The 25,736-nt window shown below is 39.2% G+C and overlaps 1 protein-coding gene across 4 annotated transcripts; it reads left to right on the top strand.

Annotated features, from left to right (window-relative positions):
- Positions 1–401: 401 nt before the first annotated feature.
- On the top strand, positions 402–25,736 carry tut4 (terminal uridylyl transferase 4). 4 transcript variants are annotated; one of them, XM_006803635.3, is made up of 31 exons: positions 402–539; positions 651–796; positions 1,867–2,428; positions 2,518–2,669; positions 3,792–3,908; positions 3,998–4,175; positions 4,285–4,373; positions 4,461–4,512; positions 4,703–4,772; positions 7,535–7,661; positions 8,083–8,202; positions 13,384–13,572; positions 13,665–13,839; positions 13,918–14,450; positions 15,161–15,311; positions 15,834–15,920; positions 16,225–16,328; positions 16,430–16,487; positions 16,590–16,693; positions 16,805–16,894; positions 17,519–17,632; positions 17,762–17,839; positions 18,093–18,270; positions 18,359–18,406; positions 19,972–20,054; positions 20,163–20,278; positions 21,382–21,536; positions 22,845–22,942; positions 23,590–24,154; positions 24,957–25,127; positions 25,216–25,736. In XM_006803635.3, the coding sequence occupies exons 3-31, from the start codon at positions 1,945–1,947 to the stop codon at positions 25,302–25,304; spliced, it is 4,575 nt and encodes a 1,524-aa protein (XP_006803698.2). In that variant the 5' UTR covers positions 402–539; positions 651–796; positions 1,867–1,944; the 3' UTR covers positions 25,305–25,736. The 4 variants fall into 4 exon arrangements, with proteins under 4 accessions (XP_006803698.2, XP_087686450.1, XP_087686449.1 ...); XM_087830324.1 differs by having other exon boundaries at positions 418–745; XM_087830323.1 differs by having other exon boundaries at positions 418–796.

Here is a 25,736-nt window from a genome sequence, read left to right as displayed (position 1 = left end):
GAGTCCCAGATTAGGGTGCATTCCAGTTTTATTCAGGAAGGTTCCTACGTGAGAGCAGTGGCCCAGAAGTATCTGTGTGGCGCCTTAGAGCAGTTCTAATTGTCCAAATACTACCAAGGAAATAGTTGCTTTATCGCCACTTTTAGTATAAACGGGGATCATCCTTTATGAAAAGAGAGGAATATATATATATATATATATATATATATATATATATATATATATATATATATATATATATATCTGTAGAGCGAGAGAGAGGGGGAGAGAGAGAAAGGGTGTTGTATACAAAGCAAGGTGTTGTATACAAAGCAAGGTGTTGTATACAAAGCAAGGACCTTCCTGGTAGTACATGAACGCGGCACGAAACACGCCCCTCTTCATCATCACTGGCACTCCCACAATGCAGCGGGGTAATGTATTAACATGGCGTCAATGCTTGCTGTTTTGACCAGGGCCGTGGGATTTGAAAACATTATGTAGACCAGAACCATGGAGATAGCTAAACAATAATTTCGAATCAACTTAAGAGTTCGAAAGTAAGTCAGTGCGTGCTCTGTTGTGTTGCAACGGTTTAAGCGTCTCCTTTGTGTTTTTTATGACTTGCTGCTGTGTAGTAAGTGAGTACCAGTATTATTTATTTCCCGTAGCTAGCTCAGGCGGACGACCGGGCATCGCAGCTAACCTCAGTAACATTACGGAGAGGGCTAACAACGTACTCTGCAGAGCAAAGCAACCCCAGGAAGTAAGCGTGAAGCATTCCCATAACGTAAGACGGTACATTTAAGCTTTAATGGTAAGCTTTTTAAGTTAATTCTATTTTAACGCACAATTTTCTCTGCGTGATGGCATCCCCCTCCCTTATTTGTTGCTCGGAAGTTTAGCTAACTGTGTGTGTTAGCTTTCGGTGTTGTGTTTAAGTTTGTTTTTCTCTAAACTGAAACACACGGAAGCCCCAATGAGTAGTAATGTCTGCAACCCCTAACCTGTGGTTTACTGTAAAACGAAATTAATCTCCAACTGCGATAGAGGAGGTGGATTTCCAGGAACAGACCTGGGGGAAAAGCAATCAGGGTGGTAAACTGTCTATTTGGCATTTGTGTTTGATCTAAAAACGCTAGTTTGATTACGTTGGAACTACGATGCTTAATTTTGTTTGATTACTTTCGCCATTTTATAGACAAATTGATCTGTTGCTTTATGAAGAATGAAAATGATCATTAGCAGCAGTGTGGATCTCTGTGCTAAACGATTTATGTTTTAACTGAGAATATTACAAACGAGCTTTATAAATTGTACTGTATGTGCATACCTGTCATAGTTTTTGTTTAGTGTTCTCACACCAAGATATTTTAGTTTGATTTCATAAAAACTTGTTGATGTGGTCACTTGGTAACTTGGCTCTGGGATTTTCTGTGTTCAGCGTGGACAATGCAGAATAAAAATGATCTGTTTGAACTCTAAAGACAAAGTTAAAGTCGCTCTGTAACGCCCCCACCCCACCCATCTTTATTACTTTTAAACAATGATAAATCCTTTAAACAAAAGAGTAAAAGGTAAAGATCTGACCCAAAATTAACTCAACACTTCCTTATTTATTTATAACTTGGTTATTCACCTTTTTAATGTGTCAAAGTCAACTCATTTAAAAAATAAAGGGAAAAAAATCTGTTATTGTAAAAAAAAAAAAAAAAAAAAGTTTTAAATAAACAATAAACTAGCAATTATGAACTAAAGATTTTTCTCTGAGTTACTCATTTAAAGTTTACATATGCATTCGGCTAGTCAGCTTCACCTGAATTGCTAAAACAATGCACAACACATTATTTCACTGCAGATACAATTTATTTCTTCTTCTTTTCCTAGACTTTGGGTGGCCTGCCTCCCTGGCCATCTTCAGTGTGGTGTTGACTCCACCAGGAATAAGAGCAGAAGAAAAAAGGGATGGATGAGTCCTTAAGTCCAGTAAAGCCAGTCAAACAGTCTCAGCTCAGAGGAGCTAAAGCTTTATCCACTGAGAAATCAAATAAAGAGACTCTTGTGCAGAGAGAGGGTCATAAGTCTGCAAGCCGCAGCAAAGAAAACAGCACGACTGCCAAGGATGAACATAATATAGGCAGCCAGGTTAGTCGTGGGCAAGGCAAGACTTCTACAGATACTCCCCAGGACAAGAGAAGAGGTCGGCCATCCAGATTGAGTAGGCTGACTGGAAGAACGGGTTCTGGGGAGAGAGGCAAAGGAAAAGGGGCAAGCTTACAGCAGCACCTGGTGCCACAGGCTTCTGAGTCCAGAACATCTCTTTCTGCAGACAGCAGCCCCTCAGCAAACAAGGAGAGCAGCTCTTCTGTAGTGCCTGTTACCCCTGACAAAGGGCTTACAGAGCAGGCTAGGAGCTCTACTAGAGCCCTGGCAAAAGAAAAATCCCAAGGTGGGTTGTAAAGCATTTTTCCTGAAATGAAGAAGTCTTCTTCATCAAATAGAGCTCCAGTAAAGTGCTTTGTGTTTGCTGTTTTTTAGTGTTGAAAGCCGCAACACTGATGCATCAGTCTGTGCAAGAGGGCCCAGAGGTGAGGCCCACTGTGGAGGAAGGACCTCTCACAGAGCAACAGCTGGGCCTCCGACAGGCAGAGGAGCGTCTCCGCAGAGACTACATCTACCGACTGCTGAAAGTGAGAAAACCACTCAGTATAACCTTTGTATACCAAATTTTAATAATATGTATGTAATAGGTCCAGAGTAGCTAAATTGCTAGACAGTGCAATAATTTCTTTTTATTTGCATTTATTCCACATGTATAAAAATTTTAAAAAGCCACATCTTAATTTGAATGTGTTCATAACTTTAGTTTTGAGATACATGTATTTTTATGATACACTTATTTTCATAAACAGCAGCACAAATGAAAATATCCAAATGGAATGGCTCTTCTGTAAATAATAAAGGGTTAACTAAAGCTTGAGGACATTTTGGCAGTAAGGTCTTGCCTTTGCATTGGAATAAATCAGCTTACAATTTAGCTATAAAGCAGATTGCTACTGTACTATAATAATTATCTAATGGTCTAGTTAAATTAAACATGGGAAAAAATAGTAGCACACAGGCAGATCATGTGTTAAATCTCATTTTCATTTTTGGTGCTAACCTAAATGTGATCGTTCTAATTAAACATTAATGCACTGATCATTAATGGCTAATCATTTCTGTCTCATATAAATGGGGAAAAAAAGACTAAAAGGCTCATTCTAACAGAAAAGTCTGAGTAAACTCTCAAGATTGAACTCAGTTTAAACTGGACACATTATCGTATTTTTCTACCATTTGGACCATGGTGAAGCCCCTTAGTTCATCTAATTGGCTGCTCCTCTTTAAAAAACAAAACAAACCCAAAATGTCTCTAAGGTCATACTTAGCAAAGACTGCCTGAAACAGATTCTAGAGCAGTTGGAAGGTTTTGGCTGATGGGAATTTCCTCTACATAAGCTGAGCTTATTTTTATGAAGCCCTGATAATGTTTGATATGAACATTCAGTTTTTAAACAGGATGTATAACAGAGGATCTGTTCTTCCTAATTTTCGCTATTTCATTCTTCTGTTACTTTGAGTCATTTTCAGAATGTGTGTTTTTGTTTTTTTTGTACTGGGCACTTTTAAAAAAAAAAAAAAAAAAAAAAAAACTCCACCCAGCATGGCAAGGTGAGATCCACTGTTTAATTATAAGCTGGAGGATCCAAATAACAAATCCCCCACATGTAGATAACATAAATTGATTGCCTATGTCTTTGTTCTTACAGCAGTCCCCTGAGTACCCAAATTACCAGTACATATGCAAGCTGTGCTCTGTGCACATTGAGAACATTCAAGGAGCACACAAACACATCAAGGAAAAGAGACACAAAAAAAACACAATGGTAAGTACTTGTGATATGCTAGTGTTTATCTGAGTGGACTGATAGGAAGATTTTAAAATAGTTTACACATTCTGCTTGTGACATGTTAGGAGAAACAAGAGGAAAACGAGCTGCGTGCCCTGCCACCTCCTTCTACTGCTCAGCTGTGGGCTGTCAATGCCGCTGTCCTAGAAACTGCCAGGCAGCAAGGGATATCAGAGGAAGACTTTGAGATTCGAAAGACAGTGGTCAGCAGGATGGAGATCATTATACAGAAACACCTCACAGGTTGTATGATGTGATCGCATCCAGTCAATTCCTTGATTTTATCTTTATTGACAGTTGGCAGTCTTTCTGTGAGAGTTATTCTGTCTGACGTTGATTCTTTGGTTTCCAGCTTGTTCGCTCCGTCTCTATGGTTCGTGTCTTACCCGTTTTGCCTTCAAGACAAGTGATATCAACATTGATGTCACCTACCCTCCCTCAGTAAGTCTGCTGCTAATAGTTTGCAATCCATTTACTCTTAACACAAAAGCACAATGACAGCAGTGACCTTTTCTTATGTCTGTTCAGATGACACAACCTGAAGTCTTAATTCAGGTGCTGGAAATCCTCAAAAACAGTCGTAAGTTTTCTCAGTTGCATTTTATCTTAAGTTGATGTGCTTGTTATTAGGCTGTATATAACTCCAGATTAGCTGAACGCTGTTTCGGGTTTTTTTTTTTCTCCCCCATCTGCATTTTTTGTTTTCAATTTGGCTAAAACCCATCATTTAAAAAAACAAAACAAACAGTAATTGATTGTTTTCTCCCTAGCCGAGTTTTCTGAGGTGGAGTCAGACTTCCATGCCAAAGTACCTATCGTGTTCTGTCGGGATGTTAGCAGGTGAGCATTAGCAGGATCTCTTTTTGTCCCTCCATGTTGTATGTCTATGACACAGCATTATCTTCAGTGACAGAGAATAAGTTAAATGTAAGGTAATTTAATTTTAAGTAAAGGTTTGAAATAACTTAAACAATCTAGTTCAAGAATTCGGTGCAAAAGTTTAAATTGATTTTGAATTTTCTACAATCCACAATAAGATCAAAATTATACACACAGGCTTAAATACAGTCCCGATCAAAAGTTTAAGACTACCTGAAAAATGGCAAATCATATTTTGCATGGTTGGATCTTATCAAGGTTCCAAGTAGAGCTCCAACATGCAACAAGAAGAAATGGGAGAGAGATAAAACAATTTTTAGACATGCAATTTATTGAAAACGCTCAAACTAAAAAAGGCCGTTTTACACCTGATCAAAAGTTTAGGACCACATGCCTTTAAATGGCCAAATCTGTGCAAAAATATGGAGTCATTGTCATTTTCTGTCAGGTAGTCACTGATGGCAAAGACAAAAAATATTTTCCACTTTTCTAATGTGGTCGGGTTGTTGAACTGCATAAGCAGGGTCTTTCACAGCACGCCATCGCTGCTGAGGTGGGGCTCAATAAAACAGTCATTTGGAATTTCTTAAATTATCCTGAGGATTATGGAACAAAAATTTCACCAGCAGTGAGCCTGACGATCCTGTTGGCTGTCCTTGAAGAAACTGGACGATCCTCGATCGGCGTTACTGGGGCTGCAGCCGGCACCAGCGTTACTGGTGCTGACTGCAGCCCCATAACTATCAGACGGCATCTGAGACTGAAGGGCTTCAAAAACAATGTCTTCAGAGGCCTCGTCTCCTTGAACGCCACAGAACTGGCCATTTGGACTTTCCAAGAGAGCACCAAACATAGAATGTTTAAAGGTGGAAGAAAGTTTAAGTGTTTGATGAGGAAAAAAAAAATTAACCTTCATGGTCTGATGGATCCCACTTGCAATGTTTTCTATGCACCACAGTGGAGGGGGGGCCATAATGGAATGGGATGCCTTTTCCTTCAGTGGAGCAATTGAGGGTTCTGGAGGTGCAGGAATGTCAAACGGCTGTTGGCTATGTCCAGATGTTTCAGAGAGCATCTTTCGTGACTGAGGGCCCTCCTCTGTGTGGTTACGACTGGGTTTTTCAACAGGACAATGCTACAGTACACAATGCCCGCAGGACAAGGGACTTCTTCCAGGAGAATCACAGGTTTTTTGGAGGTGTGGTCCTAAACTTGAACAGCTGTAAAACATCCTGTTTCAGTTCAAGCATTGTTTTAATCTCCTAAGACCTGAACTTTTTCATGGCTTGCATTTTTAATTTTTCTTTGATATTTGGGCTGATTGTTTTTACATTCATCAGGTCCCAAAGAATTACGAGATTTTATTTTTTTTTACCTAATTTTATGTTTCTGAGAAAAATGAGAGCCACATTCGTTTTAAATTTTGATAGAACAGCAGTATAATGTCCTCGTAAGTGGTTATCAGGCCCTTGTAGAAAAAAAAAAAAAGGTATTTTGGTCTAGACAACCCAAAATGTGTTGTCCACATATGTGGATGCCAGGTCCTAGGAGGCTTAAAAAATAAATGTTTTGCTCACTTCCATTTCTTCTAGTTGAATGTTAAGGGTCTACTTGGAACCTTGTTAAGATCCAACCATGCAGTAAATGACTTTTTTTTTTTTGCTTGCTATTTTTCAAGTGGTCCTAAACTTTGGATCAGCACTTTATATACATCCAGCCCAGTAACATTTAGATAAATGTCGGTTTATCAAGTTGCACCTTGACCAGATGGTTTTGGTAGTCATCAACAAGCATCTGAGATAATTTTGACTCTATATTTGACTGTTCTCCTTGGCAGAATTGGTACCTGGCTTTTAAGCACAGCTGTAGGTAAATAAAAGCAATCCCAAATCATAAGCAATGCTTCACCGTGCCTGTGGTGCACTTTTGATAGAAGTTTTTCCATTCCTCCCACCCACACTTACCTTTCAGAATTGTGGTCAGAAAGTTCAGCTTTTGTTTTTATCAGATTGGAACACATTTTCTCTTATGCCTTTTGGAGAGTTGATGCATTTCTTTGTAAGCTGTAACCAGTTTTTTGTTTGCTTTTATCCACTTTGATGTATATGATATATCTAATGCCTTTTTAAGTGTTTTTTAAAAAACAAAAAACTGACTAATACCTTTCGACCGCTAGACTTTGATGCTTTTTAGGCTCTTGGCAAACCATGACTTCTGCTGTAGCAGAAAACAGTGAAGATTAGGACAGCAGCTGACCTCTATTTGGGGTTAATCAGAGTCTCTTAATTGATGGCAGGCATGTTCCCAGGAAGTCTGTTGTAACACCTTTTGATTTATCACAGTATTAGTTTAAGGATGTGGACACTTACGGAACAAGCTTAATTTTTTGAATATATTTTTTCCTAACAACTTTGTTTTTCAGTTGAATTGTAAAGGCTTCTAGGTCACATTAAAAATGGGAAAAATGTATACACTGTTTATGTCCACTGTATATATTACAAAAATAAATATGAAAATTCTAAAGTAAGTTGTGAATTATCAAAATGTATCAAGTGCCCTACCTATATAAAGCCTGTGTGTGGGAAATCACTGAGGCCTGCAGTCTGGTATTGTTTTTTGTTTTTTAATGTGACCTCTTTCAGATCATGAGCCAGTGAGACATTATGACAGTTAGAATTTGGTCCAGCTAATTGTCATCTTCCCCCACCTCTGTTTCTTCACAGTGGTCTGATGTGTAAAGTGAGTGCAGGAAATGATGTTGCTTGTCTTACGACCAATCATCTGGCAGCCCTGTCTAAACTGGAGCCCAGACTGATTTCATTGGTGTTGGCCTTCCGCTACTGGGCGAGGGTAAGCCTGTTTCTGACACTCAGAATGCATACACCTAATACATGTGTCATTTGTTTAGTTCTCAGCATGTTGCAAAAGTATCTTTGTGTCATGATAGTTGATAATTAATGTGTTTATGAAATGACACAAAGGATATAGTGGATGTTTTGGATATGAAAACTGACGGACCAGAAATAATGATGATGTAATGGAAGTGGTTTTTTTGTTTTTTGTTTTTTTTTGTTGTTGTTTTTTTTAAAATCTCTTGTTAAAAGAGTTATTTTCAACCTCATTTGTGTACAAATATAAAACTTATATGCCCAAATGGCAAACACAGATGATCTGTTGATGTATTGTTTGGACCAAAATTAAAATTTTTGCTTTGATGTTTCGCTGAAAGCTAAAATAGATTTTTTTTTCTTTTATGTATTTATCCACACAGTTGTGTCACATTGACTGCCAGGCTGAAGGTGGCATCCCTTCATACTCCTTTGCCCTCATGGTGATCTTCTTCCTGCAGCAGAGAAAAGACCCTATCCTCCCTGTCTACCTGGGCCCCTGGGTAAGTTACTGAGAAAGGGCCACTCTGTATCTGTGCTCCTTGGCAAATAACCAACCTTAAACAAAATTATTTTTAAATCCCTTTCTTTATATTTTAGAACCTGGAATAGGGTTGGGAGATATAGTCTCAAAATTGTATCTGAGATTTCTGAGAGTATTTCCATAAAGTTTGCGACAATGAGATTTTTGAGAGTATAGGAAAAAAAATACAGAACAATGATTGGAGCATAAAGCTTCCGAGCAGCAGCAGTTATAAGTACAAGTGAATGAAGGGCATTTACCATCTTCAGTGAGTTACTGTCGTTAATGACACTTTACCTATTTCAAAGTGTGAAATGTATTGATGCAGTAGCATCAGCATTATAGTGCAGTAGTAGTGATGCAATATTATACCAAGTGACACAGCATACCTCAAATATAAACACAAAGGTAACCACCGTAGCGTTTTTTTAATTCAGTTCAATTCAATTTTATTTATATAGCGCCAAATCACAACAACAGTTGCCTCAAGGCGCTTTACATTGTAAGGTAGACCCTACAATAATACATACAGAGAAAAACCCAACAATCAAATGACCCCCTATAAGCAAGCACTTTGGCAACAGTGGGAAGGAAAAACTCCCTTTTAACAGGAAGAAACCTCCGACAGAACCAGGCTCAGGGAGGGGCGGCCATCTTCTGTGACCGGTTGGGGTGAGAGAAGGAAGACAGGATAGAAGACATGCTGTGGAAGAGAGACAAAGATTAATAACAAGTACGATTCAATGCAGAGAGGTCTATTGACACATAGTGAGTGAAAAGGGTGACTGAAAAGGAGAAACTCAATGCATCATGGGAATCTCCCAGCAGCCTATGCCTGTTGCAACATAACTAAGGGAGGATTCAGGGTCACCTGATCCAGCCCTAACTATATGCTTTAGCAAAAAGGAAAGTTTTAAACCTAATCTTAAAAGTAGAGATAGTGTCTGTCTCCCGAATCCAAACTGGAAGCTGATTCCACAGAAGAGGGGCCTGAAAACTGAAGGCTCTCCCTCCAGCCTAGAAGTAATAGATTTTCAGTGGAAATCTTAAGTAAACATATAACTGCTTAACCTTTTAGTTTAAGAATAACTAAAGTAACTTAACTGTGTAATGCTTCAGGAGCCTGTACAGTAGTGTAATATATTAAAACTAGTGGTGCAACGGATCACGGTTGATCCGTAATCCAAACCGATCCCACTCCACGGTTCGGCACACATGTTATTCCGAAGATTCGAAAAAGAAGGAAAAAAAGTGTGTGTATGGTGCGCTGGGTCAGTCTGTCAAGCGATAGTTATGGTCAGCCCTAGCAGTCCAAGTGGAGGAGCAGAGGAGTTTGCGGCATTTAAGCAGCCTTTTGCTGCCCAATCCGACCGGGCTAAAGCTATTACAAAAGCTACTGGGGTGTTTAGCTGCAGACGGGAGGCTGTACTCCCTTGTGCAAAACAAGGGGTTTAAACTATGATGAACGTGCTTGAGCCCCACGCTATGATATCCCGTTGCGCGTCCACTTCAGTGACAGGATCGTACCCAGGCATGTATGAGCAGGAAAAGTCCACCCTACAAACGGGTGGACCTCCAGGTCAACGGAAAGCTACGTGACTGCTCATTATATCACAGCGGAGTGGTAAATATAAAGCCCTGTACTACCCTATATTGCACCTTAATTAGTTTTTATATAATTGCGTGGAATAAGTCTTGAGTTGAATGTTTTTAATAGGCAAAAAATACTTAAAAAGTTAATAAGTAACTGTTAAAATTTTGTCTTTTTTTCTTTTTTGCTGATCTGAAAATTGATCCGATCCGTGACTTAAAACCGTGATCCGAACCGAACCGTGAGATTTTTGATCCGTTGCACCGCTAATTAAAACTGAAAAATGTTCAGTCTTGGGTTCAGTTTTTTAACCCGCTGTGGTAAGCGGTAAACCCACCATGTAACCACATCAACAATTTCCATCCACTGTTTGCACTCTGCAAGTGCAACTTGCAAGTAAGGTTACACATTAGAGAACACAAACGCATAGTGTTACTAGAGCAACAACAAATTTTGACATCATATGACACTTTCACATCTTGTCAAAGTTTTTACTAGTGGTAGCAGGGCCCAGACAGTGTAATGTTGACAGTGTCTGAGCATCTAATGGACAAAATGACCCACATTTTCTGTCTGTGTGTCTTCAGGATAGTTTGGTTTAAAAAAAACAATCCCACATGGCTCGAGTCTCTATTTGGAAACTAGGTGTAAATACAAGACGTTGATGGAAAATTATATCATTCTTGTCACAAATGGACACATTGATGCAAAAGTACAACACTAAAAATATCCTGTGTTGTTGCTTAGATTATCTCATCAGACTTTTTGTGCACTATGCTGTATGCTCTGCATGTGTAATAACGAAAACTCTTCTGATGCTGTAAATCATTAGTTTTCTTTAAAGATGCCTACCTATATTATACCTATGCATTTATCAGAAGGTAATGATAAACTCACTGTTTATGAAATGTTTAGCAGATCTTTTTTCCTGTTAGTTTTTAAAAAGATAAATAAAACAAATAAAATAGGTTTTATGAGACTTGTTGCAGTTTTACCATGTGGTTACAAATGTGGATGACACAGGTTGCTCACTGAGATTCATTGCTTTTTAATAGTGTAAGGTCTAGAAACATCCCCTGCAGAACAGGATATGAGAAGGTGTCAATTCTAGTGGCAGTAGCTTCTCTATGTGAGTGACGGAGCTACTTGTTGTGCTGGTTAAACAAGTAATGCCACACTAATGATGCACACCTGCTATAATGACATTGAGTAACATACAGAGATTTTATAGCTTTTTCACACTTAAGTTGTAATCTGTCAAATTTTAATTTGATCTGGCATTCAATCATTAGGAAAAACAACATAATCAGAGTATATTGGTCCTTTCCTTTGCTGTAGTGCATTATGGGCCTCTCTCAAAACTCACATTCACTCGCTGATTATTTCAGTTCAAGTAAACATGACTGAATCATCCGAGAAGCTTCTTCAGTTCTAAAAGTAAAGAAGCTTCTCAAATAAGAGGTGAAACCTCTTCAAGGAAACTTGAAGGCCAGACATTTTACTTTTCAAGCTCCTTAGACAGGAAGAAGAGTAGTTCTTATATACCCGTCAAACCAAACTGTTTGTGGATCGTTTGGTGTAAACGGAAAAACATTTCTTGGAATGGATCTTGCTTATGAATATTTTAAAAGTATTTTTGATGCTTTAAGCACATCATCTCTATAGCTCATGTTTCCAAAACTGGGCAGCTAACAATCTAGAGTGAGAAGTGGCATGGCAGGCTAGAAAAATATACATTTAATCTGCAGTTAGGTGATCTTTTAAGGCTGCAAAGCAGAAATATGGCAGCTTTGCAGCCTTAAAGTGTTTTTTGGCGATTTAGACATACAGTACTGTGCAAAAGTTTTAGGCCACCTTTTATTTCTTTATATTTTGCTAGGAAATGGTAAAAAGGTATAGTGATTTATTAAAATGTGCAAATATACAACATTAAAAAAACCCTATAGTTCCTCTGTCTGAATTAGGTGATGAGTTTGGGGAAAAACTACAGGTTTACAATGGTTTGGTTTGTTTTCACATAGAGAAAAATTCAAGTGAACTCTGAGCCAATCAAAATGTGTCAGTCTGCTTATTAGGCAGATGTATCTGGGGTGGGAGCAATAAAAGTAATACAGGAAGAAAGTGCTCTGTGAGAAAAGTGAGAATTTACATTCATTTCACAGCTAGTTGCAAGCCCTTACAGAGCTTTTACATTTATAGTGCAGAGCACTTTCCCACATTGAGAATAAACAGCATATTTTGCTACAGGACACTTTCTTTGCTCGGGCTGGGGTCACTTTCACGCCACAAACACACCACTCGAGTTCATTTGGAACCGTAGTGAGATCACCCCCTCTAAAGTGTCTCTGTTCGGTTGCTTTGGTCGACACCCAAGTGTGATTACTGTGTTTACACCTAAACAAATAAACCACACCAAGGGGAAAATGAACAGGGTTTGATTTAGGCTACGTCCACACTAATGTGTTTTCGTTTGAAAACGCATCGTTTCCTCTTCGTTTTGGCCTCCTGTCCACACTGATACGGCGTTTTCCTCAAGGAAAAACGCAGCGTTTTGAAAACGCTCTCGAAAACGCATACATTTCAAAACGGAGCTGTCCCGCCGCAGTGTGGAGACTCGAAAACGCAGACTTTCTAAAACGATGACGCATGTGACCAATTAAACAAAGATAGCGGATGGCATTATACAGCAGTTGTTTTCATTGCTCTCAATTTTGACAGCCCTAAAAATGATTAATATCAGTTTGTACATGCTCCAGATAGCTTTTCTTCAAATTCTTTAATTCTCACTCGCTTTCGCGCATGCGCAGTACTGGAACGTAAGCGTTTTGGGCCGTTTCAATGTGGATGCACAACCCTGTGAAAACGATGGAAAAAACGCTAGTGTGGACGCGGAGCGTTTTCAGGCGAAAACGCCGTTTTCAAATCTATCCGGGCTAGTGTGGACGTAGCCTTAAACTGACCAAACCGGCGTGAAAACATTCTAAGAGAAGCTTGCTTTGTTTTGTTACCTGTTATGATCCCACAGCACCTCAATAATGTTGGGATCTGGCTCTGTAGGGGACATTCCATGACTGGCAGTTTTCCATTATGTATTTTTCTATCTGTTTGAATTGACTGCATTGGTTTTTGGTGTCATTATCATGCTGAAAATTAAATTGTTGCCAAACATTTCCAGATGGTACTGAAATCTGACAGTATTTTTAGTGTTCATAATTCCATTAGTTTTGACAAAATTCAAACACTACTAGCTGGAATGCAACCACAAATCATGGCGGGGCCTCCGCTGTGTTTTACTGTAGACACTCCCGTGTTGACAATGATTTGAATCACAAATTTAAAAATCAGATTCATCGCTCCATAAGACCACTGATTTTCAGTCAGGCTTCTGCCTTTGGACCTTCTTTGCAATGTATCAAAAGTACGACAGTAGTAAATATTAGTAAAAATATAGCTGTGATATCAGATTCTACGGGTTAAACTGGCTCTTAAAAACAAGCTAGTGATCTTTTTGCTAACTGTTTTACTTTGCTTCTACTCTCTGTTATGTTTGGCTTTGCTTTTCTCCTGCAGATTGAAGGCTTTGATGTCAAACATGTGGATGAATATCATTTGACTGGAATTACAATGGACATGTATGTCCAGTGGGAGCATAGACCTCCGACCTCTACCGAAGGACGGGGAGAGAACAGAAACGAGGCCAGGGGAGAAGGCAGGGCCAAACCTCAACACCGCAATGATGCCCCTAACTCAGAGGGCTTGGTAAGATTTGTTTCACCTAACTCAGTGACATTGTTGATACTCTCGCTTTTGCCCCTGGGTTTTGCACTAACCATAGCTGCTTTCACCTAAAGATCCGCCTAACCTTCAACGTGGGTAAAGATGTTGCGCTGGGCCAGTTATGGTTGGAGCTTTTGCGTTTCTACACACTGGAATTTGCACTTGAAGAATATATCATCAGCATCCGCTTAAAGGACCTCCTCTCTAGGGAAGTGAAGAACTGGCCTCGCCGCAGGCTTGCTATCGAAGGTAAGAGATAGTTCTATTGCAAAACTCACTTTCCAAGCATAGAGAAATTGAGAAATTCATTCATTCTTATGTTTCTAGATCCGTTTGCCTTGAAGAGGAACGTTGCTCGAAGCTTGAACAGCCAGATGGTCTTTGAGTACATCCAAGAGCGTTTCAGAACAGCTTACAAATACTTTGCTTGCCCTCAGAAAAAGGGCACTGGAGGACACCAAACAAAGAAGAAAGCAAGGGCACAGGGTGTAAAATTGGAAGAAGCTGGGAAGAAAGAGCCTTCATCTACGAACAAGGATGAGAATAACATCAAAGCAGAAAAAAGCCAGAGTGTTCAAAGAGGGCACCAGGGCTCAAAGGAGGATGAAGAGCCTGACAGTGATGATGAAGATGGTTCAGATCCATCCAAAGAAAGAAATAAGAGAACTTTAGACACCCGCCTCATGGACATGCTTCTGAGTGAGGGAAACACACCTTCCTTCTCCCCCAATGGCCTGCTGGACAGTGACAAGGAAGAAGAAGAGGAAGAGGAGGATAACGGAGTTTCAGACGATGACGGGCCTGTTGCACCAGATGATCTGCACTATGTGTTTGACAAGATGATTTTCACTTGTGGAAAGGTAAATAGTAATTAATGTCATCCATCCATTGGATAAATATTTGTAAATGCCTTAGCAAGGCACAACATTTTGTATGTAATGTAGTTTGAGATAAGGCTTCTGACCTGTTTATAATAGAGATCCATTAAACTTGTTGCTGTAGTATAGAAGAAGCATCATCTTAGCTGCTCATGCTACATAACTGTGTGGTTTGCGTGTTCTCCCTGTAGCTTTGTTTATTTGTGTTAACACATGCATGCTAAGTTAATTAGTGATTGTGAATGAGAGTGTGAGCGGTTGTCTGTCTCAGTGTTAGCCTTGTGGTAGACCTGAGACCTGTCCAGGTTGTACCCCACCTCTTTCCCTTTGACAGCTGGGAAAGCTTCAGAATAGGATAAGAAAGTGAATGAATGGATGGGTGGATGGATGAGTTGGTGGGTCAGTAGTTTTGAATTGGTTTATTTATTTGAAAATCATGTGAATGCCTTGTTCTCAAGTTATTACAATGTAGGATTTTGAAGTTGATAACGTAGGTGTGTCTACTTAGAGGCTGAGGGGTAGCATTGGCAGTTTCAAGTATTTTTAAGATTGCGACAATATGACTTGCTTCAGTATTTGGACACATTAAAGCAAACATAAGGAAATATTTTCAAGCTTTGCAATATGTGACATTCGGAACTGTTACATAACATTAAAGCTGTTCCCGGACATCGTTAATTTTCCTGTTCCAGCCTCCAACTGTCGTATGCAGCATTTGCAAACGAGATGGTCACCTGAAGGACGAGTGCCCTGAAGACTTTAAGAAAATCGAGCTGAAGCCTCTGCCCCCTATGAATGACCGCTTCAGAGAGATCCTCGATGGCCTCTGCAAACTATGTTACTGTATGTAACATTGCACTTCTAACTTGTTTCACTTTAGCATTTTCCTGCAAGGAATCATTTTGCTTGTATAGCCATTATCTTTGAGTAAAATAAAAACCCATCTTCCCTTCAGTATATGGTGGGCAGCTGGCAAATACCTTATGATTATATGTGATCAAAATGTAAAGACTCTACAAAGCTTAAGAAAAATATCAAAAATTCCTTTCCTTCATAAAAATTCTTTACGAGAAAACAAATAGCATCAAAAGCAAATGATTCTCATATTGTGCAGTCTGAAACCAGTATTTCAGCAGTTGTTAAAAAAGAAAAAACTTCAATAATTAAGGCATCATTGTTTCTTTCTGTGTGTGTGTGTGTGTGTGTGTGTGTGTGTGTGTGTGTGTGTGTGTGTGTGTGTGTGTGTGTGTGTGTGTGTGTGTGTGTGTGTGTGTGTGTGTGTGTGTGTGTGTGTGTGTGTGTGTGTGTGTGTGTGTGTGTGTGTGTGTGTGTGTGTGTGTGTGTGTGTCTGATCTGCTGTGGTAGTTGAATTGTCACCTACACATGCTGAACAGCAGAGGAGGGAGCAGATCCTTGCTAGCCTGGAGAGGTTTATAAGAAAGGAATACAATGGTGAGCCTGAAACAATCTACTGCAAACAAAAGTCTCAAATATTTCTCTCCATTTCCTTGGTAACTTTGCTGTGTAGTGTTACAGTGTGTTTTGCACAATTTAAGTTAAAAGCTGTCGAGCAGTTGACAAGACACAATATACTGAGGAATACATTCAATGTGAAGCAACTGTTGAGTTCCATGAACTTAATGAGTATTAGCAGATTTAGTAGAATTGATAGAAATGAGTTTAGAGAGTACAACATTACTGTGAGAACACTTTAAAACTTTTTGGTTTTCTTTTTAAAACGTCCATGTTTCCATAGAAAAAGCCCAGCTTTGCTTGTTTGGATCTTCCAAAAATGGCTTTGGATTCCGTGACAGTGACCTTGACATCTGCATGACTCTGGAGGGCCACGAAACTGCAGAGGTTAGCAGACAAAACATTCAGATGCACTCACCTGAATAAACACATGATCATTATTTGATATGATCAGTGTTTAATTAATTTTTTTGGATCTGTCTGAACAGAAGCTGAACTGCAAAGAAATCATTGAAGGCCTTGCAAAAGTGCTCAAGAAGCATACAGGTCAGTTAAAGTGTTCCTATTATTTCCCCCTGAATAATTATGTAGGAGACTCCTGTCTGTGTGGAAAAACTGACTTTAATCTCATAATTTCCATCATCTCAGGTTTGAGGAACATCTTACCTATCACCACAGCTAAAGTGCCTATAGTGAAGTTTGAACACAAACAGAGTGGTTTGGAGGGGGATATCAGCCTTTATAACACACTGGTGAGTGGAAGATGCCTTCATTATGACTGTTGTCATGTAATGTTATAAGAGATGTTTTATATTGTCAAATATGTTGCATTATAAATTAATTTGGAGGATTCTTCTTTCTAGGCTCAACACAACACCAGGATGCTAGCTACATATGCGGCTCTGGATCCACGTGTGCAGTTTCTGGGATACACAATGAAGGTCTTTGCAAAGGTATGTGAAAATTGACAATCTGGGTTTGTAACCAGAGTACTCAGGCTGAGTATTCAGTGATCTACGATCCTTCTTGGGTGTTTTCAAAGAAGCACAAATTCAGTATTTGCAAGTGATCTCCCACCCCATACCAGTGGGAGTAACAGAACCAACACAGCAAGTAAATGGAAGCTGTATAAAGACTCATCAGCATTGAGACCAGTGCATAAACAAAACCAAAAAAAAAAAAGAATATTAAAGTGCAGTTATATAAAAGATGGTATGTATACAATGATGCTCAGTATACAAATAAACGCATATCCACCTGCATGTTTTCAAACATACGTGAGCTTATTCTTCTGATGTCTGCACTTGAAATTGGGAACGGGTTTTACAACAAATGATAGCAGATGCAAATGTTTTTCTTCCCAAAAAAAATTGGAAATCTCACTGAAAGCATAACACGTGTATGTTAGTGTGTTTTTATTTACCTTTATTTAACGTTGAAATCAAATCTGTTTTACAAGGAAGAAAATGCAACAGAAAATATAAGATCTATAACATGATTTAGTGTGCCCTCTTACAAAAAGCCTTCACCACGAGTGTCGTCTCTTCCTGTAGCTAACCCACTTTTTGTCCTCACAGCGCTGTGACATCGGTGACGCTTCCAGAGGGAGCCTCTCTTCTTATGCTTACATCCTGATGGTGCTTTACTTTCTGCAGCAGAGGCAGCCACCTGTCATTCCTGTCCTGCAGGAGGTATTTACCACTGATTAACTCAGTCAAGTGCTGTGCCTGAAACTTAAAGAGGCTTTTTAAAAAAAAAAAAATGTTTGCGTTGAATTTCATGAAGTAAATAGTTCTAAATGATGTGTGATGTCTTTTTAGATCTTTGATGGGAATACTGTTCCTCAGCGGTTGGTAGATGGCTGGAACGCTTTCTTTTTTGATGACCTTGAGGATCTGGTGAGTTGGAAAAACAAAAAACAAAAGAGTTTTGCAGCTTAGCAACCGCGTTAAAATGTCTTATGGCAATTATTTAGGAAAATCATTTAAAAGCAATACCTAAGTTAACTTTAGTCTCAGCGTTCCCTGGGGTGTAAAAAACCACATATATCGAATAATAAGTCAAATCTAATTAAACAACACACACAAAAAAAAGCGGCAAGTACAGTTTGTCTTGTAATGACTCTGGAATTAGTTTCCTCTGTTCTCACAGCGTCGTCATCACTTAGAGAATCAGCAGAACACAGAGTCTGTGGGAGAGCTGTGGCTGGGACTTCTACGCTTTTACACTGAAGAGTTTGACTTCAAAGAGCACGTGATCAGCATTCGTCAAAGGAAACGCCTCACCACGTTTGAAAAGCAGTGGACCAGCAAATGCATCGCTATTGAAGGTTCTCACATGGCTCTGCATCTCCGTAAGCTTGATTTGCTTCCAGACTCACAGTTGTTTTCATCCCACTGATATGCTCTTCTTCTTAGATCCCTTTGATTTGAATCATAACCTCGGTGCTGGAGTTTCTCGTAAAAGTAAGTGCCTGCCATACCCGATACAAAAATATCTTATTGATGCATTCTGTAGAGTTTGAAAACTTGTCTTTGGTTATGATAAAGTTTCCTAAAACCTCTGTCAAGTTATGGCGTAATTTTGGTGGTTGAACAATCTTAGACAATTCTTGGGTTTTATTTCCTTTTTTCGTGTCAGTTTAGCCTCCTACTGGGTTCAAGCAACTTTGAAATAACCGAGTAGCCAGTCTTACCTTGTGCTATAAAGGCTCACCCTCTACATCATTCTCATCCTCTTATTATCTTTTATGTGGATCTTAGCAGCATTTTTTTCAGTTAGTCTCCCCTTCTGCAGTTGTTGCCTGTAAAAGCAGGCAACAGTCAGCAACAGTCTTTGGACACCAATGCTCTAATATGTACACCGTGTACACGTTGCTTGCAGCTTTTCATTTCCATTGTAGATTAGCCCAGAGGATGAGGCTGGTTGAATATTTGTGCACCTGCACCCACACTTACAGTTGTTCACCTGTTGAAGTCATTGTACTTTGATGCTTGAAAATGAACAGAAGAACCTGAGCAACTCTGAAAAAGGACAAATTGTGATGGTTTAGAGACTAGATCAAAACACCAGGTCCTGTCAGGTTATGATAGTAATGTAAATACACACACAATCACAGTGTAGCAGCATGTGTGGTTGCAGGACGATCTGATATCCTCTTGTTGGTGTTGTTCCCTCGTCATCATAAATAATGTTGTTCCAGGTTCAACATTGCAAGTGACCAATCACCTTCTCCTGACGTCATCCGCGACCTTGAAAAAAACAAACGCCTTCAAAAAATCTACTTCACTTGCGAGAAGAGAAACCGCCTCTGTAAGGACAATATGTATAATGCTTACCGTTTATTAAAGAAAAGTATCCTGAAATTCAAAGAATTAAGTTCCTGGATCGGCGGACAGAAGCGGTTTCTCTTCTCGCAAGTGAAGTAGATTTTTTTAAGGCGGTATTTTTCAAAGGCACAAAAGGGGGACGTCACAACAATGTGATTGGTCACTTGCAATGTTGAACCTGGAACAACATTTATTATGATGATGTGGGAACAACACCGACACGAGGATATCAGATCATCCATGGTTGCACATCAGCAGATCAGGCAGAATGCTATTCTGATTCCCGTCCATTGTTGAAAACAAATTTAATGGGCACCAAAACCATAGACTATATGTGAAACATAAGTTTTGTCATTGTGATGTCAGCCATTGCTTTCTGGTCCTGAAGTCTCAACATTAGTGCTTATATAAAGTTGTTACTTGTGAATCCACTGTGCGTTTAGTGAAAATGAGCCGTAGCAAATAGTGCCACCTACAGTGTCAGGACACTTGTCAAAGTGGCCACACTCCATCCAAACGAATGTTAAAAATAAACCAATAACCTACCGTACAGTTGTTATGAAGGGGAAATATGTAGACAAATGTCAGGATTCTATGTAAATCGATTCAGAACTGCTCTGGGCCTGGGTATGTCTGCAGAAGCTTGCTTTGAAACTGTGAAAATGCCCTGTTACTTATGCTGCCTCTCATTCCTCCATCAGTGACAAACTTCATCATGAAGGCATTTATAAATGGGAGAAAGCTGTTTGGAACTCCCTTTTATCCCGTCCCGGGCACTGAAGTGGTAGGTCATTCATGTAACACAGTTGAATGTTCAGACTTTGACTGCTGTCTGCTGTGTATCCCAGCCTAATGGTGTTTTGTCTTTCGAATGTGTTCTGTTCTGTTGCAGGAATACTTTTTTGACTCTAAGGTGCTGACAGATGGTGAATTGGCTCCTAATGACCGGTGCTGCAGGATCTGCGGAAAGATTGGACACTACATGAAGGACTGTCCAAAGAGACGCAGGTGGTCCCCTCTTAAGTCACAGAGATTTATCTCTCAGTTGGCTAGATTTCAGAGAAAAAAATAAATATGCTCAAATACAAAGAACTTCTCTCAGTTGTTTTCTCTCACATCTTAAAAAATACAACTCAAGCTGTGGAGGGAACTGTCCAAAAGAATGTGATCTTGACAGCCACCCATCCACTGAGACCATTTCTCATGAGATTTCCATGAGCAATAGAATAATCAAGAGAATGGCCAGTTGTATCTCTCAGGAAAATTGCAGGTTTTTTTTTTTTTGTTTTTTTTTTTGTTTTTTTTTTATAAACAAAAGAGTGGTAAGCAACTTCTTTTGTTCTCTACTTGTCCAGTTTCCTCAAGTTTTTTCTAATGGGTACATTGCACACCCAAGCATATGCCAAGTTTTTGGCTAACAGCATGCTGGGATTCACCTTGTTGGTGCAAACATTGTATTTGTGGTTGTCAAACTGTGTTAACTTTGGTATATTTTTGTAGGTTAAAGTAAACAAATGGGAACTAATGCTGTGTTTTGGGACAGGCCAGTATTACCAAAGTACCCAAAGGTACAATTTAAAATTGGTTCTTGTCCGTCATCTGTTATGTGTAGACATCACACTGGTTCTTCCGTTGCTTTAAGCTTCTTTTTAACTGTTGACTGAGAAAGGGGCTTAACATACTAAAAAACATTTCTCTGAAAATGGTCAGGTACAAGGACAGGACCAAAGATGAGTCACAAAGCAGCCATTGTCCTAAAACCTTTGAAAGACCTTCAGGAAGCGTGGAGACCATTGTTCAGGATACCTTACAAGAAAGGCAGGCTCACTGACAACAAAATGTAAAGAAGAGAGCGGTGGCTCAAGGCTTTTGCACAGCACTGTACAGTACAGAATATAATATCATAACTTTGAATAGAAAAATGTTAGGCCCCAATCAACCAGCCATGGATGTTAAAGTACGAAGTCAGTGCACTGGACGTAAATTAATTTCAACTATCAAACTTCAGATATATATTTTCAGTCAAAGTTGTTTTTATTTGACTTGTACTAAATCTGGCATGTTTTCCATACCTTCTTGTGGTGACATGATTTTTTTTTTTTTTTTGTCAGAATAAAAAAGAAGGAAAATGAGAAAGATGAGGACATCAAAGAGGAGGAACGAGAGCCAAAGGATCGACGTTGCTTCCAGTGTGGGGACATGGGGCATGTACGGCGAGACTGCCCTGAATATCGTCACCTCAAACAAAGAGCTGCCGGAGCACCAGGTCAGCACAAAAAAAAGCTTCTTTTTTTTCCCTTTGAAGTTGTGTATGAAAATGAATATTTGTCAGGATGGTGTTTCCGTTTTGCGTAACTACTTTTAAGTCCCGGTAGAATTGCTACAACATAAGCTAGCGCAATAATTTTTTTTGCATAGGAAACCGGAGGAGTTGTACATACTTCTTACGCATTCAGCTTGTCCTAAGTCACGGTTTTCTTCCACATATAGCTTTGCAAAAATATTCCATATACATTACAGTATTCCAGAAACAAGCTTTGCCGATCAGCTGTTCATAGCACTTTCTACGTTGGAATAGACATCAGCGCAAACTATCGCATGTCTGCCATTGCCTGCCAAAACCGGAAGTAATGTCATATTTCGTGGGAAACATAGTTTTTACCTTCAGGGCCTTTAAAAGCCTATAATGGTGTTTTTAAAAGTCATGTTTGACTTTATTCTTTTCTGTATAGTTTCTGAGATGCTTAGAACTCAAGTTGCACTGTTGGAAAAAGTTTATTTTGCGGCACATGCTGTTTTTTTTGTTTTTTTTTTTTGCAAATTTGCATAATAATATTTATTTTTGTTTTTCATGCCGTATATAAAAATTGGTGTATGGCAGAAATAACACTATGAAGACACTCAAAATACATTTTCTTTGGTTGGAAACTATTTTGTGCAACTTTTTTGTATTTACAGTTTTGAGGTATATACCTCTGACATTTCTGTAACTAGAAATATGTGTTAAAAAAACAAAACAAAAATGATTTTCCATTTTTTTGTAGTTTATTGCACTTTTTTGCAATTTATGCAGTTACTATGGACTTAATGCATACATTTATAAAATCTTGGGATATAACAGTTGTATTGATGTATAGCAACTTGAAATACTCCCCAAAATGGGACTACAGCATGTAAAAATATAACAATAAGCTCGGGCGGACTTGGTTCTATGGTAGGTCTTAAAGGGTTAATATTGAAACAAACATATAAAGAAGGTAAATGCATTCCCTCCAAAAAATGTATAAATGTATAAATTCTAAACGTGCTAATCAGTGTGTGCGTGATTGCTCTGCCCATCAAAAAAGTCACCTGCGTGAATATCATTGGTTATTGGAATGGCAATTGTGACTTGGGAGATTTTTACATATCGCCCAACCTTATTATGAGTCTCTTTAAAATCTTAAATATCAATGTATGTAAGTGCCCTAACAATTGTTGATTTTGAGTTATAATTATCAGATGTGGGACACATCAGATATTCTCTGCAGTGGGAACTCAAAGATAGCTTATATGGCTTTTTATTCTTTTACAGCTTCTCACATGGTGCGAACTATAGTGAGCTCTCAGTCCATCCCTATTCCCCAGACAGCTGCAGACTGTCCTGGAAGGACCAGACAGGCCTCAGAATGTGTAAGCACAACAGTTAACCTTCCACACTACGCTTTCAAAATAATCACTGACACTGGCTACCACAGATGTGACAGAAGTTCATAAGTGATGCATATTCAACACTGAGATGTGATTTTCTTTTTTTTTTTTTTTTTTGGTACCAATTCCAGTTCTGAGAACTATAAATGGCAGCATGTAACAACATGTAATCAGCTCTTCTTTAGTGTAGTTTTATTTTTCCTAATGAAGGAAGTTATTAAACTTTGCAATGTCTCTCAAACTACTGTAGGTCATAGGATCTTCTCTCACTTAAACAACTGAAAATTAAGTGCATGCTTCTGGAAAGAGATGCAAATAATTAACAGAAAATAAGTTTACTGGGCATATTCAGTTCAGTTTCATTTATACAGCGCCAAATCACAATAAAAGTTGAATCAAGGCAGTTTAAAGGAGAAATCCCAATGATTATATTTTGCCATAAAAATAAAAAAGATTGTAGTTAGTGTGATTTATGAATGAATTTAAGAAAACATGGTCTAAAGAGTTGTCACTTTTATATCTAAATCCAAAAATCACGAACAAATAAAATTAGAACTTATTTGCACATCACTTGTTCAGATTGCTGATTTTTAACTTCTTCCTTTTTTTTCCCCCTTTCTTCCTAATAGTCTGATAGTCGTCAGACTCCACCCTACTCACCACAGGCCACTGCTGTCCCCCCAAGTTCCACCCACTCCAGTTCTACTCAGCCCTCCCACACTAAGACCAATTCTGCTGGTCCCCACAAGCAGTCTGCACATCCCCAGGTCCCGCTCTCTCTCCTTAGCTTTCCTACCTCCCACCCAGGCCAGTATCACCCAGGTGCACTCACTGCACTGGGACTTCTTCCCACCCACCAACACCAGTCACACCAGTCCCAGGGGCAGTCTACTCACCCAGTCCACCTTCCCTCCACCTCCTGGCCTATCCATGGACCAGTCCTCACCTCGTCCTCTCCCACTGCCCCCTCTCCACCTGGCATGAAATTTGCCCTGCGTTCAGCATCTGGGAACGGGAGTCCCACAGGTACAGGTGGAAACCCCAGCCCCATGAATCTGAATGACCCCAGCATAATCTTCGCCCAGCCGGCGGGGAGACAGCTGGGCATCACCGGGCCAGGACGGGAAGGACACTGGCACAACCACTTGGCACAACCTGGGTCACTCATGGGCAATGGCACTGTAGTCAAGTCAGGTATTCACTGGGTGATTTGGGGACACCATCTGTCTGTGTGGGATTCTGTCTCTATCTTTATCTTTAAATAAAAGCATCAAACCATTTCTTATTTTATTACACCATCACCTGACTCTAGTGCTCAGGTATAGCTGCTTTAGAGTCTGCACTTTCTTTACAGAGAAAATCAAGGAATTCTTTCATTCAGAAGTAAATCTGGAGTTTTTGTTCCAGGATGACGTTTCGGATTTAGGTTGTGCATGTCTTAGGAAACTGCAGATCTCAATCACAGCTAGGAGAGGCTAAAGAAAATGGTGCAAATGTAGAGGAAATGTTACCAAACCCTCATGAGTTTGCAGTTGTCAAAAAGATTGTGCATGAGACTGAGGATTGTTTCTTGACCCTGACAATTTAAAAATGTTAGTGAAAAGAACGAGGTTCACAGGAGCGGCAGTCTACCCGAGCTCTGAGGCTTGTCAGTGTCAGTTTCATACATTTAGCTGTTTTAGTTTGTATTTAGTTGTTTTTTTTTTTTTTTTCTATGATATTATAATAGTCATAAGCATTTCACAAGTTTTGATGATTTTATTTGTAAATAAATCAAATGTATGCAAGTAGTCAGCATTTTCAGTGTTGACCCTTCGGCAGTTCCCTGTGGCATATCTAATCTAATCCAGTCTAATCCTGATTACTACCTTATGGGTGCCGCACCCACAGAACACCATTTGATTTGCAAAATCTCCACTAGGATTAAAATTCTTACTGGTACCGATTGTCTCTTTTTGACAGTTACAGAAAGATTTTTTTTCCCCTTTGTCTACAGAGTCTGGCCACCCGGCTTCATTTGTAGCTGTGAGCCAAGGCTCTCGGTTATGGGAGCACAATAAAACCCCTCAGTACACACTGTCTCCATCCTGGCCCTACAGAATGCCCCAGAACTTCATCCAGCAGGGCAACGGAGGCTACCAGCATGGTAAACCCTTTGTGGCCCAAGGTTAGATATGATGAACAGCAATGCTTTTTTTATTACTTTTGGAAAAGAGACATTTTTTTTCTAAGGGATTTCTTTTCTCTTTGTTTAGGTGCTATGATGCATCCGAATCCCAACTTCCCACTGGTCCCTCATGTCCGGCATCCAGTGAATCTGAATTTCATCCAACAGAAGAAGTAAACTGGCATCTTTTTTTAATCAGGCTTATGGTCAGTAAAACAACGCATAAAGCATCATTTGATCACAAGACAATTTTTAAAATGAATTTTATCATTTTTGTACAGTTTTTAAGTTTTACTTTTTGTGTCATTACATTGATTTGTGATACAAATGTCAAATATTTTAATACCCCCGTTTTTGAGGGGGTCCAAAAAAGTGTTTTTATTTTATGTGTAAAGTAAGGAGGACAAATGTAAACCTTTATTTTTATTAGCTTTATTCATACTTTGCTTGCCACAAGATGAAGGCTTTGAATAGATGTTTGTTTTAAAAACAATCTAACATGTCACCCTAAGTATGTAGTGCCAAAAGCATTGATAGCAAGAAAAAAGGGGAAAAGTCTTAAATAATAATAATAAAAAAAAAGCTATAAAAAAAATAAACAAAAAAGCA

Source organism: Neolamprologus brichardi, chromosome 17 (assembly GCF_056152115.1).
Source record: "Neolamprologus brichardi isolate AB-2024 chromosome 17, ASM5615211v1, whole genome shotgun sequence".
NCBI lineage: Eukaryota > Metazoa > Chordata > Actinopteri > Cichliformes > Cichlidae > Neolamprologus > Neolamprologus brichardi.
Note: the sequence above shows the minus strand (reverse complement) of the source record. Positions and strands in the feature narration are given on the sequence as shown.